This window comes from Amborella trichopoda, chromosome 10, assembly GCF_054954075.1.
Source record: "Amborella trichopoda isolate Santa Cruz 75 chromosome 10, AtrichopodaSantaCruz75HAP2 v2.0, whole genome shotgun sequence".
Classification (NCBI taxonomy): Eukaryota; Viridiplantae; Streptophyta; class Magnoliopsida; order Amborellales; family Amborellaceae; genus Amborella; species Amborella trichopoda.
Window position 1 is genome coordinate 2450793 of NC_142345.1, and position 16158 is coordinate 2466950.

At 34.6% G+C, this 16158-nt stretch overlaps 1 protein-coding gene across 1 annotated transcript; it reads right to left on the reverse strand.

The window, feature by feature from the left end:
- Positions 1 to 878: 878 nt before the first annotated feature.
- Positions 879 to 5780, reverse strand: LOC18427923 (transcription factor UNE10). Its single transcript, XM_006836968.4, has 7 exons — positions 5717 to 5780; positions 5220 to 5368; positions 4468 to 5023; positions 3873 to 3962; positions 3636 to 3701; positions 2426 to 2785; positions 879 to 1140 (listed from the first exon to the last, which is right to left on the reverse strand). The coding sequence occupies exons 1-7, from the start codon at positions 5717 to 5719 to the stop codon at positions 1036 to 1038; spliced, it is 1329 nt and encodes a 442-aa protein (XP_006837031.4). The 5' UTR covers positions 5720 to 5780; the 3' UTR covers positions 879 to 1035.
- Between the last annotated feature and the right edge of the window lie 10378 nt (positions 5781 to 16158).

A 16158-nucleotide genomic window follows, 5' to 3' on the forward strand; every position in this document is an offset into this window, starting at 1 on the left:
ATATATTGCCTCTTCTGAGCAACTTGCTAACTTCTGCACCAAAATACATACTGCACCTCAATTCTCTCAATTTCTCTCCAAACTCTCCATGATTTATACCAAACCATCTCGAGTTTGAGGGGGAGTGTGAAATTATAGTAACTTGTATATATTGATTTTGTACAGTATTTCCTTTTCTATTATGTGTACTCATATTATGAAGGCTATCGATTCCATACGTTTCTCTTTGTAACAATACACTGCTTTGTAACCCTATAAATTAAGGGCCCTGTACACATTTTTGATATATAGAAATATAATACTCTATAACTCAAATCTTTCTGGCTGCAGATACAACAGTTGGTGGGGTTTGTGATGGTCATTTTTACTCATTTGTATAAGGGAAACCGACCTAGAAGCTGAAGACCTCGTAAAAATGGATGTCTATTGGTCACAACTTGTGGTTACTTCTGATTGGTAGATTTGTTCACTTTTTGACATTTTATATTGTTCTTGTAACCTGTTTGTTGCAATAAAAATTACATAGTATTTGAGCTAAAGTATTTAGATTGATAAGAGAAATATTTGAGCCAAAGTACGAGAAATTATATAAAGAAACCATTTATTTTTTGTACAAAGAGGTCACAATCATTCTTGTCCATTGGATTTCAAATTGGGTGATTGTAAGAGTATCATTTTAAAGATTCAAAGTTCAATTTTTTTTTTTACGAACTTCGTGACTAGCCCAAGCCATCCAATTTGACATCTGATGAGTATGAATGATTGTGATCTCTTTGTAATAAAAATAAATAGTCTCATTGTATAAACCCCACAAAGTATTTAGATTGATAAGCTCATTGTATACAATCCCCCAAAGTGTTTAGATTGATAAGAGATAGAGAGAGAGAGGGGGGTAGAGAGATCCGTATTAATTATTGATATCTCACTACATTATAATGCAATATTTAGATTGATACATGGTTATTTTTCCCAGTTTTCAGCTCATCACTTTACACAGCCTTAACCTGTAACTTTACAATTTACATAACACTTCCTTCATTCTGGCTTTGTATTCACGTGTGCGGGGTGCTTCACGTGCGTCGGCTGTTGCATTTGCTGGTAGAATGCAGCCATCTTATTGTAAAGGTCCATGTTCATGCTCTATGCAACAAACATTAAAAACACATATGAGAGAGAGAGAGAGAGATGGAGAGAAAGGAGACAAACCGTTCTTAATTTTGTAAAAGGGCAAATGGGTTGGGTCGACCTTGGCATGGATGGCTCTGGGCTTGACTAGGACCCAAATAATGTGTATCTGTAGTGTGTCGAGTCCGAGTTTGAGTTGGAGATCGGGTTAGATCTAGCTTGAATTTTGAAGGGGTACCAGATCTAGACCCACTTCAATTTTCAATTTTACCCCTCATGGAGATGACAAAAGTATCCTTTGTCTTGTAGTAATATTTACAAAATTGCCCTACAAAATTAAGTTTTTTTGAAAAATAGACTACAAAATTAATAAATCCACCCTTCACAACTATCTTTTTTTTGAACCTTCATAATTCGATGGGTTGTGAAGTTTAGAATATCATATATATATATATATATATATATATATATATATATATATATATATATATATATATATATATATGGGTTATGTTAGGGTACTCATACTATAGAGCAATTTATAATTGTACTCAACAAATTTTGGACACTTATATACCCTTGTTTTGTATGTAGGACATGTTTTTAATAAGGGTAATTTTTTATCATTAGGAAGGGTGTGACATCCCCACATCGAGTACACTAGTGGGATTTAATATTCCAGGTGAGTGATGTTAGACTTCATGTAGATGATATCATACATTTTATAATGATAAAAATACCCTTACTAAAAAGCTCCATGTACACAACAAGAGTATATAAGTGTCCAAATTTTATAGATTAGTTTATAGTGTGAGCACCCTAACGTATTATATATATATATATATATATATATAAGTCCTTACAAAATCACATCAAGCAAGTCAAAGCATCTCATTTAAAATTAGAGGATGCTTCCTCATTTTTTATTTCACTTTATTACTTACTCATAAAATATCTTTAAATTTTTTTCAAATTGCCTCTATTCAGGTTTGAGATTAAGAATAAATAAGGGCATTCTTGTATATGACCCTAACCAAATGATCGGAGTATCCTCTAGTAAAATGCTTGTGCTTGTTCAAGTTGCTTGTTTCCTACTTGAACATGAGCGATTTGGAAAATTTTGGAGATATTTGTGGACGAGGTATTTGAGTGAAATAAAAATTTAAAAGTATATGTTATAATGTTAGTTAGGATCTTTTAAATCCTTAATGATAGGAGGGGTTTTTATCCTATTTAATGATATTTTCTCAGCTATTTATTCAAATTCATTAGATTAATAATGGAATTTAGTTCCTAGTACCTGTGCTAGAAAAGCTGAGTAAGGATCCTGCATGACCTTTGGGACACTCGAGCTTGGCTCTGGGCTCACACAAGCAGGCATTGCATGTGTCGCCAGTAATGCAGGCGGCATGAAGCTTGCCGTTGCTGGGTGGATGAGGGGTGTAGGATGGGCACCACTTGCGCATGCATCCATGACTGACATGGCCATGCCTAAACTTGGCATGGCCATTCCACCATGATGTCCAAACATGGCTTGAGTCAAGGGCATGGCCATAGGCATCATCATGTGTGGCATGCTCCTAAGGTTTATCATCTGCACTTGTGCTTGCAATTGCTTCAAATACTCTATCACCTCGTCGAGCATGGACGCTTTATCCGTCTAGAAAACAATTGAGATGTGAGTAAAAATGACTTGTATCAGAAAAAAAAAAAAAAAAGAAATAAAAAAAGACTTAGAGGGTAAAGATGCAATATTCCTACTTTAAAAAGATAAGATTGAGAAATGGATTGTACACAATGAGACAGTCACCTGTTGTGCACAAGCAGTTACTTTTCAATTGGCGAAAGTCACTAAAGAGATCAAAACCCTCACTCAAAACATTGCAATTAACATTAAAAAGTTCAATTTTTAATTTTCATTTTACTTATATGCTTCATCAAAAATATCATAGAAATACCTAAATTGGCCCCCAAAAAAAGCAAGAAATTTTAGTAATTTCAGAGTGTATTAATAACCACTCATTTGGTTGAGCCACTTAGGCCAGTCAAATTACTAAATGCCTTGCTTGTTTAGGTTCTTAACCATGTATTGAGGCAATTTAGGTATTTGTAAGATATATTGTTTTGCAGGTGACTACAGTAAAAATAAAGAGTAATATCTTTGACTTTAAATTGAGAAGTGTATATGACGAGACTATTTATTTTGGATATGAGGAAGTCATAATCATTGTTAATTGTAGAATGTAAAATCAGATAGGTAATGATGTATACTCATTGAGCACAAAATCCAAAACAAATTTCATCAAAAGCTATGATACATTTTAATATGTTAAATTTCACATCTAATGGCTGAAAAAAATTGTAACGTGCTAAAAAAAAAAAAAATGTAACGTTCTAAAAAATAAATGGTCTTGTTAGGTGATACTTTCCCGTGTAGGGAAGCATTTGACTGGCAACAATAGTTTGGATATTTTTACTCGTAGGAGAGAGAGAGAGAGAGAGAGAGAGACCTTGCTAGCATTAGGTACGAGCTTTTGTAGAGCTTTCATCCTTTCATTGATTCTATCCCTTCGCCTCTGTATCATTCATGGCTTCTCTTATGTTAGTTCAAATCGTTGATGCCAGTCACAACCGGGAAAATTTACCCCTTGTCGAAAAATGAATTTCCCGGCAACTTTAGGTGCATTTTTAGTCATCCATTCTTTGAAAAGGAAGTTTTGACATAAAAAAGCATAGGATTGAATTACCCTCTCTGACTGATTATGAACTGTTGCTGATCGACTTCTTTTAGTCGATTGAGAACGTCCAGTGTCTGTTTTGTTTTCGACTTCATCATCCTAACACACATGAAATACACAAATGTAATGTATATTTATATAATTAATGCTAATGTGTATATGGTGGATTTTGTATGTGTCTCCCCATAAATATAATTAATATATCTAAAAACATCTAGCCGTCTATTAGAGTTTGATACATGACTGAGAGTGAGTTGACACTACATAACTTTGTTATTATGTCATTTGTTCTTAATAAAATTCAGACAACTGTGAGCACTAGACACATAAATTATACATCAAACTATAATAGACGGCTAGATGTTTGATGTATAATTTAAAAGAAAAAACACACACACACAAAAAGCCTAACAACAAGCCAGAAAATGAACACAAACACACAAATGCACACAAAAGCCCTAAGCAAGAAATCATACACACACAAAAGCTCCCAAAACCCTAAAAGCAAGCAAGAAAACACAAACACAAACATTGAGAGAGAGAGAGAGAGAGAGAGAGAGAGAGAGAGAGAGAGAGAGAGAGAGAGAGAGAGAGAGAGAGAGACCTTTTCTGCCTGTGAGCGCCGCTTGCACTTGGACGAGCAATCGGCCTTTCCGGTGCTACTAGGAGACTCGAGCGAGGCCCATGTCATCCAAGTGGTCTCGATGTCGCGCCCGAAGCTCCCGCTGCCATTGTCGTCTACTGTGGTGCACGCCCCCTCCGACGCCCCCTCCGCTACAAACCCTGGCGTACTCTTCTCTCTATCTCTCAACGAGCCCTCCGAATTTCCGCAGATACCGCTTGTGGACGCCACCACAGATGACATGTTCACAGGAATCCTGTCAATGGTTTGGACCAATCCGCCCTTATGTGCAGCTTGGGGCTCGATTGCTTTTTTCGGGGCACAATGGGGAAGCCAAGACATGGGTTCATTAGGGCTCACCCTAGGCTCATTTGCTTGAGCCACTTGAGCTGCCTGTTGCACCACCGACTCGAGCATATCACTCCCTGTTCGAGTCCACAATGGCTTCGATTTCAGCTTCACTGGACGCACGGACTCTAGCCCGTGCATTGCGAGATGCCCGTTCTCCCACGTTAGCTCGGCAACATGATAATCCGATCTGAAACAGAAAAAGAGCAGTGAAAAATGGTGATGATCACTATCATTCACCTCAAATTACAAACAAAATTAGGAAAAAAAGCTATAAGAACAATGAATTGCCTTGCTTAGATTTGTGGAAAATTCGAAGATAGAAACATGAAATTCAATATAAAGAAAGCAAAAATAAGGAAAGAAGGTGTTCTATCTTTGAATACATGGATGGAACCAAGTACGAGTGACCAAAGCTCCCCTGGTGTGTGACCCTGCCTTCTTCCTCTTCTCCCCTCCTCCTCATGTCCCAACTGCCATCACAGTGATTCATCTCTCTCTCCCCCCTTGACACCATGGAAACTGTTCCAAATACCTATCATGCAGGTACATATACGTCTTTGAGAGACAGATACAGAGGAGAGAGAGGGGGAGAGTTGAAAAACTTCAGTTTAGTCTTTTACCATTTAGGGGAAGAGAGAGAGTTTAGTCTTTAACATTTATGGGAAGAGAGAGAATGGGATCACTCAAATTTAGAGAGAGAGAGAGTAGATTCAGTCATTTTGAGAGAGAGAGTGAGTTAAAAGGGCTTAGAAAAAATCGATTTAGTCCGCACCATTTGTGGAAGAGAGAGAGAGATTAAAATTGGAATCTCTTATATTTGGAGAGAGTAGAATCTCTGATTTAGAGAGAGAGGAAAGGGAAAACTTGATTTTAGTCTTACCATTTGTGGGTAGGAGAGAGAGAGATGAACAATGGAATCACCCAAATTTAGAGAGAGTGGAACCACTCATCTAGAGAGAGAAATCAACAATAGAATTTCTCATTTAGAGAGAGAGAGAGAGAGCGTCGCTTCTTTTTCAAGGAACATGTGGTTGTGGGGAGAGGGCACTTACAGAGTTGATGTGCTCGTCACCTAGGGGGGAGTCACATTGATGGGGACAAGTTAAAAAATAAAAATGAAAAAGGCCAAAAAAAAAATGAAAAAATTTTAAAAGAGAAAAACATTTTGTCTTTCCATTTTTGTGAAAATTTCGTCGAGTGCATGTTGTGTTTTTTACCAAATTTGGTCAGAATTTGGGCCTACCTCGTTGGACACTGATCATCTCTTCCCACTTTTCGATGAAAATGTCAACGCTTTCTTCAATAGTTCAAGAGAAAAAAAAAAGGGAAAAAAAAAATTGGGCAACATATTTTACCAACACCTTGGATTTATTCTTTAGATTCTCATCCTTTAATTTTCTCATAAAAAAGGAATCGTTCAAGTGATTAATGACTATCATTTAACTCCACATTTTATTGACATTGTAGTAGCGAAATGCAAGGCATATTTAAATTGGGGTTTGAGACCTTTTATCTTTAGCATTTGGATGTTACAATTATTTACAACCATCTCATATGAAATCTAATAACTTGGGTGTGTCACAAAATTTGAAAAAAATTCTTTTAAACTTTAAGCTTGTTCAATGAAGTAAATGCATCTACCCAATTTTACATCCAATAGTCATGATTGATTGTGATCATCTTCTACCAAAAGTAAATGGTCTCATTATATACCTTTCCATTTAAATTTAAGGGTGGGCAACGATCCTGGGTTGGTCTATGGCCCTAGGCTTCATCCCTGTGGGGCTGGCTTGAGTTCAGCCAGTAAGAAGAGGCCCATGCCAGGCCAGGTTGGGCCTACTACACTAAAACAAAAATTTAAAAATTAAGGAGTAAAGTGTCAGAAGTGACCGGTCAATTGTGGCCTAGATACAGATTGGTTCTCAACCCGTGGTGGCTTGCTCCTCCCGTCACATTTTGTAGCCTACGAGTTAGTTTTATTGAGTTACCTGGCCTCATTGCTAACCCTAATTTTAGGGTGACAAATGTGATGTGCCTGAGTCGCGCCAATGCTGCCAAGCGAGGAGGACATGGACATGGCCAAAAGAGCCTTTGCATAGGTTAGCACTACCCCTAGGCTAGGTGACCCAGTCTGGCGGCTCTAGCCCTATTAATGGTGTTGGGCTAGGCTGGACTTGTTGATATTATTTATTTAGAAAAGTACATGAAGATATTATTTATTTTTGGTACAAGGAGATCACAATTATTATTGTCTCTCTGATTTCAAATTGGGTGGTTATAAGAGTGTCATTGATTAGACTCAAAGTTTACAAAATGAACTTATCAAAATGCATAACTCATTCTAAGCCCTCCAATTTAATATCTCATTATTTTTAATAATTTTATATTAAAAAGGGGAAAAGACAGAAATTTCTCACACAAATTATAATATTAAATAACTCTCGGGTCTTGTAAATATCATGTGGAACCCCAAAGTTAAAAAAAAAAGAAGCATTTCGCCATGGTATTTCCTTTTTCATTTTTCAAATTATAGAATTTACTTTGTTTTTCTTAATTACACTGTTATCTAAATCCAAGAATAGTTCTCATTCTCTTTCATTTCTTTCTTATATGTGGACGTCTTCTTCCCTCTCTCTAGCAACTTTCCTTAATACAATTTCTTTCTCATCTCATGAACCTCACAAGTTAAAAATGGCATCATAAACTCAACATCTATGATGAAGTTATTAAAAAAAAGAAGGATAAATTTTGTAACTTGGATGATAAAAAAAATAAGGAGGGCGTAAAATGTCTTATTTTGTTTAACTTGAGCACTTACATGGGATATTTGTAGGACTAAGAGGATATTTGAGATTATAAATAAAAATAGAAGGTGAGGGGGGGTATGTCCTTTTTCTCAGGAAAAAAAAAAAAAAAAAAAAAAAAAAAATATTTGGCTGCCCGAGAGGCAATGGCCTTAAAGCCTAACCGATGGGAACATATAACTGGCCGTTGAGCATTGTCCTTGCCGTTACTGTGAGAAAATTAGGGTTATGACTAGGGTGATGTAAGGAATTAGACGTACAGAAGGAGGGAGGGAGAGAGAGACAAAATCCTATTGTGAGAGGGGCCCATATACTATCACTATCATATAATTAAGAAGTTGTCGTTGCCACCTGGCTCGTGCTGATAGGTAGGCTGAGATACTATCGCTACCGATGGCTCCCCGTGTCGGCAAAGGGTTTCAATTTTTTGACATTTTACTTCTCTTTTCTCACCCTAGCATGCCCACATTTAATAAAGGAAAATATATAATTTAATAAAAAAAAAAGCCAGATTACTTATTTTTAGTAACATTAATGTTGACGATGTGATATTAGGGGAGGCAATCATTTTTTTTGAGTAAGTTCGAACTATAAAATTTTTTTTTTTGAACTTTATGATATATTTAAGCTATCAAATTTTACATTAAATAATTATAAATAATTTTGACCAACTTATATCAAACCAAATTGTTTCATTGTTTACAATCTTTTTTAAAAAAGGAAGAAGTTTATATAGAGCCGAGGCTCTAAACAATCAAATTAGAACCCACATCAAATTTTTTTTAAAAAGAGGTTTTGATGCCCAAATATCTTCAAATTGATGCATGGACATGAGAAAAAATTGGATTCATGTTTTGGATATAGTGCATCTTGTAACGTATTTTTGGAATATAAATTTTCAAGATTTTTAAGTTTTCATAGATCTACTTGATCTACACTATTTTTGAAGCTTTAAATTTTATAATTAAAGATGAAAATATATTTTAAGACTATCACAAAGATTTCCAGTATTGAAACATTTTTTCGCGACACTATTTGAAGGTGGGCTCTAATTGATTATTTAGAGGCTAGGCTTTATACAAACTGCATCCTTTTTGTAATGAGCCAAGGCTCTAAACAATCAAATTAGAGCCTACCTTCAAATAGTATCGAGAAATGTGGTTTCATTATTGGAAATCTTTGTGATAGCCTTAAAAATATATTTTCATATTTATTTATAAAATTTACAGCTTCAAAATAGTGTAGATCGATAGATTTATGAAAATCTTGAAAATTGACAGTCCAAAATTGTGTTATAAAATACATTATTTCCAAAACTTAAAATCCATTTTTTTCTCATGTCCATGCATCTTGATGCTGAGATGATCAATTTGACGACATTTGGGCATCAAAACAACATCTTATAGTGAAATTTTTGAGGTAGGCTCAAATTTGATTGTTTAGAGCTTCGGCTATATATAAACTTTTCAAGGACGTCATAATCACTTTCAGATTTCAAATAGGGTTGCTGTAAATGTGCTATTGACTGGACTCAAGAAATTTGTTTTAAGAACTCAAAACTTTATTACACCTCCGAAGCCATACAATTTGACATTTAATAGTTAGTAGCAATTGTGACCTCTTTAAAGAACGAATGATCTTATAGTATACAATTTCAAAGATGCCCTACATATTTTCACACACAAAAATAACATGCCCCATGAGACTCATACCTATCGGATCAAAGATACAACACTTAGTGATTTTGAGCCGAGAACAATGTTAGGCACTCATTGCATCTGTCAAACCATAATTAACATGAAATTTTGGTTTCAGCTCATTTCTATTGTCTGCTTAAAATTGGATAGTCGAGATTAATCTGAGGAATGTCATCAAAATCGGATTGTTGGGATTGAAAAGGATATGTAAGGCTCACAAAAACGGTTGGACTTTTATAATTAATTTATAATATTATTGTTGGCTCATTCCGAATTCTCTAGACAAAAATAAATAGCTAAATGTCTCCAAAAATATAAATTACAGGTGCATATAAAAATAATGCATGTGAAAGCACATAAACAACTTACTTTTTAATTAAGGGTGAGGTTTGTATAAGATTGCCTCCTTATACTGTAAAAATAAGGAATACCTCTCAAATTGACTTAGAGATTTCGTTCCGATGTCGAAGACCTTATGATGGCTTGAAATCTATTTTTATCCCTAAAAAATTTAAAATTTCCAAAATACTACAGATTGAGCCAATGAATGAACTAATAAAAATCTTCGATCCTAAATTAATTTTTTTTGAGGTGAGGTCGAAATGATCAATTGAAAGGTTTTTCAATGCCAAAACAATATTTTATGTAGGATTTATAAGGCGCGACTTACCTCAATTGCATAAGGATGTAACCTTATATAAAAAAAGTTCTACCATCTCTGAAACCCTTATTTTGGATTCTGCAATCTCGTTCTAGGTTAATAATATCTTTAAACTTTCTCTCAAAAAAAAAAAAAGAAAAAAAGAAACGAAACGAAACGAAAATAAAAGAAAAGGTTGTAACCTTATATAAACCTTTTCCTTTAATTAATCACGTAATTCACCGCAAGTTTTTTTTTAAGGTGTGAACTATATTTTATTAGAAATGACCAAAATAGTGCAGTAAAATAACTTGTAAAAAGAAGGGGGGATATTTCAGATGTAATAAATTAGAAGCAGTAGTGTTTGAGTTTGTAGGAGAATCCCCATCCACATGTGAATACGATGAGTTGGCTCCCATGAGGACAAGGAGGAGTCTCTCAACCACCCTTATGCAACACAAGCATCACCGTCTCTCTGCTTTCTTTCGAGAAGCTACAGTGATGAATAGTCGACGTAAGGCTTGTATGTGGTTAAACAAGCATAAATGCACACGCTCTACAACTAGGATGGAGCGAGAGAGACAGTGAAGTGAGAGGCAATTTAAGAGAGAGGTTATTTTTGACGTGAGGGACCAGGAGAGAGATGTTATTTGTGAGCTGAGAGAGAATTTAAGAGAGGTTATTTTTGAAATGAGGCACAAGATAGATGTTATGGAGAGAGGGAGATGTTATTTGTGAGGTGAGAGACAGATAAGAGTGGTGACGTTAGAGAGAGATGTTATTTGTGAAGTGAGAGACATATAAGAGAGAGAAAGAGGTTATTTGTGAAGTGAGGGACAGGTTTGGAGAATGTTATGGAGAGAGAGAGAGATGTTATTTGTGAAGTGAGAGACAAATATACAAGAGACGTTACTTGTGAAGGGAGAGACAAGACATGATCGAAAAGTAGAATGGAGAGGGAGAGACAAGACATGATCGAAAAGTAGAATGGAGAGGGAGAGAGAGATGCTATTTTAGAGAGAGGGAGATGTTATTTGTGAAGTGAGAGAGAAATATATGATTGGATAGTGGTATGCCACTTGGGTATGGGAGCACCACAGGAGTGATGTGGGTCACCTCATTTGGTTTTGGGCTCCTTGTCAACAACCATATATACAGTCCAGGTTTGAATGCAGCCCAGCCCTGCCCTGCCCTGCCCTATATCATCATGCAAGTTGTCATGAGACACCAATTATTGGCTATACATAACTTTCGGTGGCCATGGACATATATATATATACTACTTGTCCCCTCTTCCTCTTCTTCCTCTTCTTCTATAGACACAATGACAAAGACTGTCCAAACCCTCAAAGGATACGAAAGAGTATAAGAATGAGAGAGAGAAGCATGAGAGAAAAAAAGTTAAAAAATTCCATGCATAAGAGAAGATGTAAAGAGAAGTCCAAGAGTGTCGACAATGATAGTTGAATAGATATGAAATAAATAAAAACTAGGATTCGCTACATTGTCAATACCAAAGATGAATTAACTCTTGAGCTTAATTGAGGAAGCAAGCATAAATACAAAAAAATATATAAAATAATAGTATAATCATACCACCCGTGCACACGAGAGGAAAATAGACAAGGCATGAAACGAGGATTCAATGGCCCCAACCATAATTTCACATGCATGTCAACAATTTTGTGCTAAAAACAAAAATGTGTTCACATGCATGTACCCAAGCTCACATCTCCGCTTTTCCCAGTTGAAAATTTATCAGGGATATATATATATATATATATATATATATATATATATATATATATATATATATATATATATATATATATATAACCTACTACCATCTGCTGTATTTAATATTTGAGTAGTTTTGTCAAAATATTTGGAAGGTACAAGTCCTTTATTTATGCAATTGAGATCGGCTCCTGAATCTATAAGGGCTGATGTTTCAAAACTATAATTTTTAGCAACAATGATTTTGACTCGGACAAACCATTTTTGTACAATTATTTTATTTATTAAATTAACTGAAGGAATTGGTACTGTTGGTATTTCACTAGTCTCTATGAGACCAGTAGTTTCTATTGGGTTATCTGTGATCAAATCATTGAATTCTATTTCATCTGTCTCAGAATCTTGTTGAGACATTTGTTGTAATTCTAATATTTGAATTCTTCCTTTCAATTGTACTATTTCTGATTTTATTTCTTTGATCTCTTTTTTGAGATCAGATATTGTAGGTTCTTTGGTAATATTGATAAATTGGGTGATGATAGCTCTTTTTTCCTCAGGATCAGTTATTTTATCTATAATGTCTAGTATAAAATTATCTTCCTGTGTAAGTGTGTGAACATTATGCTGAGGTAAAGGACAACTACAATCTTCTGATGATTCTGTAGTAGTCTCAGTATTGGTAGAAGAATTATCTGAGCCTATGAAATCAAGATCATTACTATCTATTTCTTCAGTATAAGAACTACTAGAAGTAGAGGAGGAAGAATCATATGATATTATACTTTTTAATTTTGCTTTAATTGAATCATCTAGATTTAATGAATCTATTTTCTTTTTTAATTTACATTGGTGTTTATAATGTCCTACTTTACCACACTTATAGCATACTGGGAGTTTTCTCTTTTTCTTTGTATTTGGAGAAAATTTATTGATTAATTTTCTTTTTGATTTTTTATAATACTCCTTATCCTTATTCTTCTTTTTGGTTTTAATATATTTCTCTTTTTTGTATTTTTTCTTTTTCTTTTTGACGTAGTCAGGCATATTCTTTCTATCTAGGTAATAGCCAAATTGCTCACAAAAGTCTCCAAGTTCTTTTTTCTTGGTGAGCTTTTGTTTATCGATTTGCCTTTTTAATTTCATATCAGTACAGAGAGCTAAGCCTTCTGCACATATTTCTGCGGAGAGTTCTCCGAGTGTATATGATGAATATATTATTATTCCATTGTGTTTTTTGCGAAGTCTTTCTTTGACTTTTTCTGCAAATAGATATGGAAGACCAGCTATGAATTTTTCCTTCCAATGGTCTAGCTGGCAATCTTCACGTATTAAAAGCCTTGAAAAGAATACATCTTTATACCATTTATAATGAGAAAGGGTAGGACAGCGTAAATTAGATAGCAAGTCTTCTGATCTTGCTGCAAGTAATGAAGTACTGCCTACAAAATGTAAGGTGATTGTGTATATCAAGGTATTAACAGCATCACTTTCTGTATATATAACTTCCTGGTTTTGTTCATTTCTTCCAGTCCATTGTCTAGTATTGTTTAAAATCCTTTGTTTGGTGTCATCATCCACATAGAAATCCCACCATCCTCTTAACCATCCTGTGAATCCATTTACTATTGCTTTGGCAACTTCTTGATCATGGTTGCCTGCCATTTTATTTGCAGAGGCATACATAGTCATATGTCTCATGACATCTAGTATTTTTAATTCAGATAAACCATCTATCTGCCAATTGACTATAGATCTTCCAGAATAAGATACTGCCTGTTGTATTGAATCTTCTTCCATTTGAATGTCAACAGGAGTAGGTCTCTTATGATAGGGTAAGGCTGTTATGGGTTTCCAGTATTTCCCATAAGCTATTTTATTGATGGTATCCATTAGAGGTGTAGTATCCATAAATGCTTTTTCCTGATTTTGGATTGTATCCTCTATTATGGGTTCTTCCTCTGTGAGCATCATAGTTTCATGCTCAGGTATGACAGCTTTACCTTTGTCAGATGACTCAGGTATTTGAGAAGTGATAGTAGATGGAGGAATATGGATTTGAGGTGAAGGTACTCCTTTCAGATCTAGTTGGGATAGTTTGGAGATTAATTGATCCATAAGGGATTTGTTATTTTCTCCAATGTGGAATTTATTCTTATTTAACTCAGGAGGTGGTTTAAATAATACTGACTTAGGTATGGGAGATACCATAGGTAGTTCCTTGGATACTATTCTTTCTATTCTTTCAGTTTGCTTTCCAAGGGATTGTAGATATAGGTTTGTATAATTATTTTGTTCTACAATATGGGGTATATACTCTGGTTTTTTATTGATCTCTTTAGGTATAGCTTTATATGGTGTGGCCACTATATCGTAGAATGATGAAGAGTGTACAGGCTCATTTTTCTTTGGAATGCCTGCTTTAAGTATAATGATTTTTTCCGGTGGATGGATACTAGCAGTTGTAGTTCCATCAGTACTTATATAGGTTTTTTCTTCTATGGTTTGAATTTTTTGAATTTTATCAAACGAGGGAATAGTAATATTCTTTTCTAAACATAGATCTTTTAGCCAATGAAAAAATCCTATATTTAATCTTTCTTTGTGTAAGAACTTATTATATTTTTTATGTAGTAATTCCATTAATCTAGGTGGTTGAAACCTTTGCAAATACCATTCTCTAATATTTTTATTTTCTTCTGATAAATAATCTTTTTTAATAAAAGCTTTATTGATTTTCCTTTGTTTCCTTTCTAGCTTGGCGGCTAGATAGGATGCTATATATTCTTCTGAATATTGAGTAGGATCTTCTTCTTCAAGTTGTAATGTACAAACTTGAAAGTCATGTAATTCTTCTATACTTGGTTCAGTATTAGAAGTTGTAGGATGAGATGATGTATATGTTGGGATTACAATATTATCTCTGGTTCTATGTGTTCCTTGAAATTGTATATCTGAACTTATTTGATTATTGGATGAAGATGGATGAATATGACTTGGAGGAGAAGGTAATATAATAACATTTGGGGTATGAGAAATTGATTTTCTACTTGGTATCTTTTGCTTATTATTTCTCTTTCTGTTGATATCAATATCATCCTGTGTTTGTGAATTTGTATTTTGGAATTGTATTTCTACATTTCCATCTGTATGTTCTATGATATGATTGGGAATATACTGTTGAGGAATTTCTCTTGGCTGAATGGCATTTTGTAATGCCTATGATTGAGGTAGAATTATATCTGACCATTTTATAGTTTTTGGGACTATTATATTAGATTTTTCTATATTTGTTTGGAACAAAATTGTTTGATCTTTTTGATCAAGTTTCAAAGTATTGGGACTTAATGTATTCATAACCTTATAGTATATTCTATAGACTATGGCAAGATTTTGTGATCCATGGATCATATTAAAACCATGTGTTTTAAGATTTATTGTTAATATATCTAAGATATTGGGATCTGTTAAAGAAACAGAAAAATTAGGAAAACAGTTAAAATATATTGGCCCGCTACAGAGGCTGGATTCTACCATGCCTAGTAGAGAGTCTGTGAAAATATTGTGTCTTGTATCTCTTAGGCATACAAGCACAGAAGTGTTTAACCCTGGTCGGGTTAAGGGTTTCACGGCTATTTGGATTAGACCAATGTGTAGGTATTTGTAATTATTTTCTCTATGTTTTTCTATTACTTTTTTAGAGAGTAGGTGAAAGTCTTCTTGATTTTGTGTGACTGATAGACTTTCTTCTACAGTCTTGATGGCATAACCCATCTTAAGTTTGAATGATCCTTTGTTATAAACATCATGTATTGGTACCTTGGGAATATTCCAATTTTGTATATTTTCCTCAATATCATTTATGATTATCTGTTCTTTATTTTTGACTCTAAGTTTGGAAGATGAAGGTACAGTTTTACTAGTAAGATTTCTTATGAGATTTGCCATCCGTAGGTTGCGGATAATGACAATCTGGACATTCAGTGGCCTTAGCTTTTTTCCCTAAGCGGCTCTCCTGGCCTTGGCGGTACTTTTCGCATCGGCGTTCACTTGTCTCTTGTCTTAACTCTCGGACCAACTTTCTTAGTGGTCAATCTCACTTAATTTCTTATAGTAAAATGTCTCTTTATCTTACTTATGAGGTAAGAAGAACAGTTGTACAAATTCGACAGTTATAACTGTTTGTACAGTTCCACTGTGGAATAGTTCTTACTGTTATAATTTGTCAGACAGTGTATCACTGTATGGCTCTGATACCACTTTGCGCCAGGATCTACAGCACTGTCTTTTGATTAGGTTTTATCTATTTTGATTGATTGCTTTTAGGTTTAAGTCTATGGAGATTCTTTTGGTTAGAAGAGGACAACAAGTGAGGTGGATGGCTTTGTCGGTGGAGGAAAGCAGCTGGCAAGAGGACAAATCCAGCAAATGATATTGTCGGCCATTG

Excerpts from the sequence above, each read along its gene's own strand:
- LOC18427923 (XM_006836968.4), bottom strand. Across the intron at positions 5,024-5,219 it reads TCGTACTTGGTTCCATCCAT|ATCGGATTATCATGTTGCCG; the intron begins GTATTCAAAGAT and ends TTTCTGTTTCAG. Across the intron at positions 2,786-3,635 it reads TCGTACCTAATGCTAGCAAG|ACGGATAAAGCGTCCATGCT; the intron begins GTCTCTCTCTCT and ends ATTGTTTTCTAG.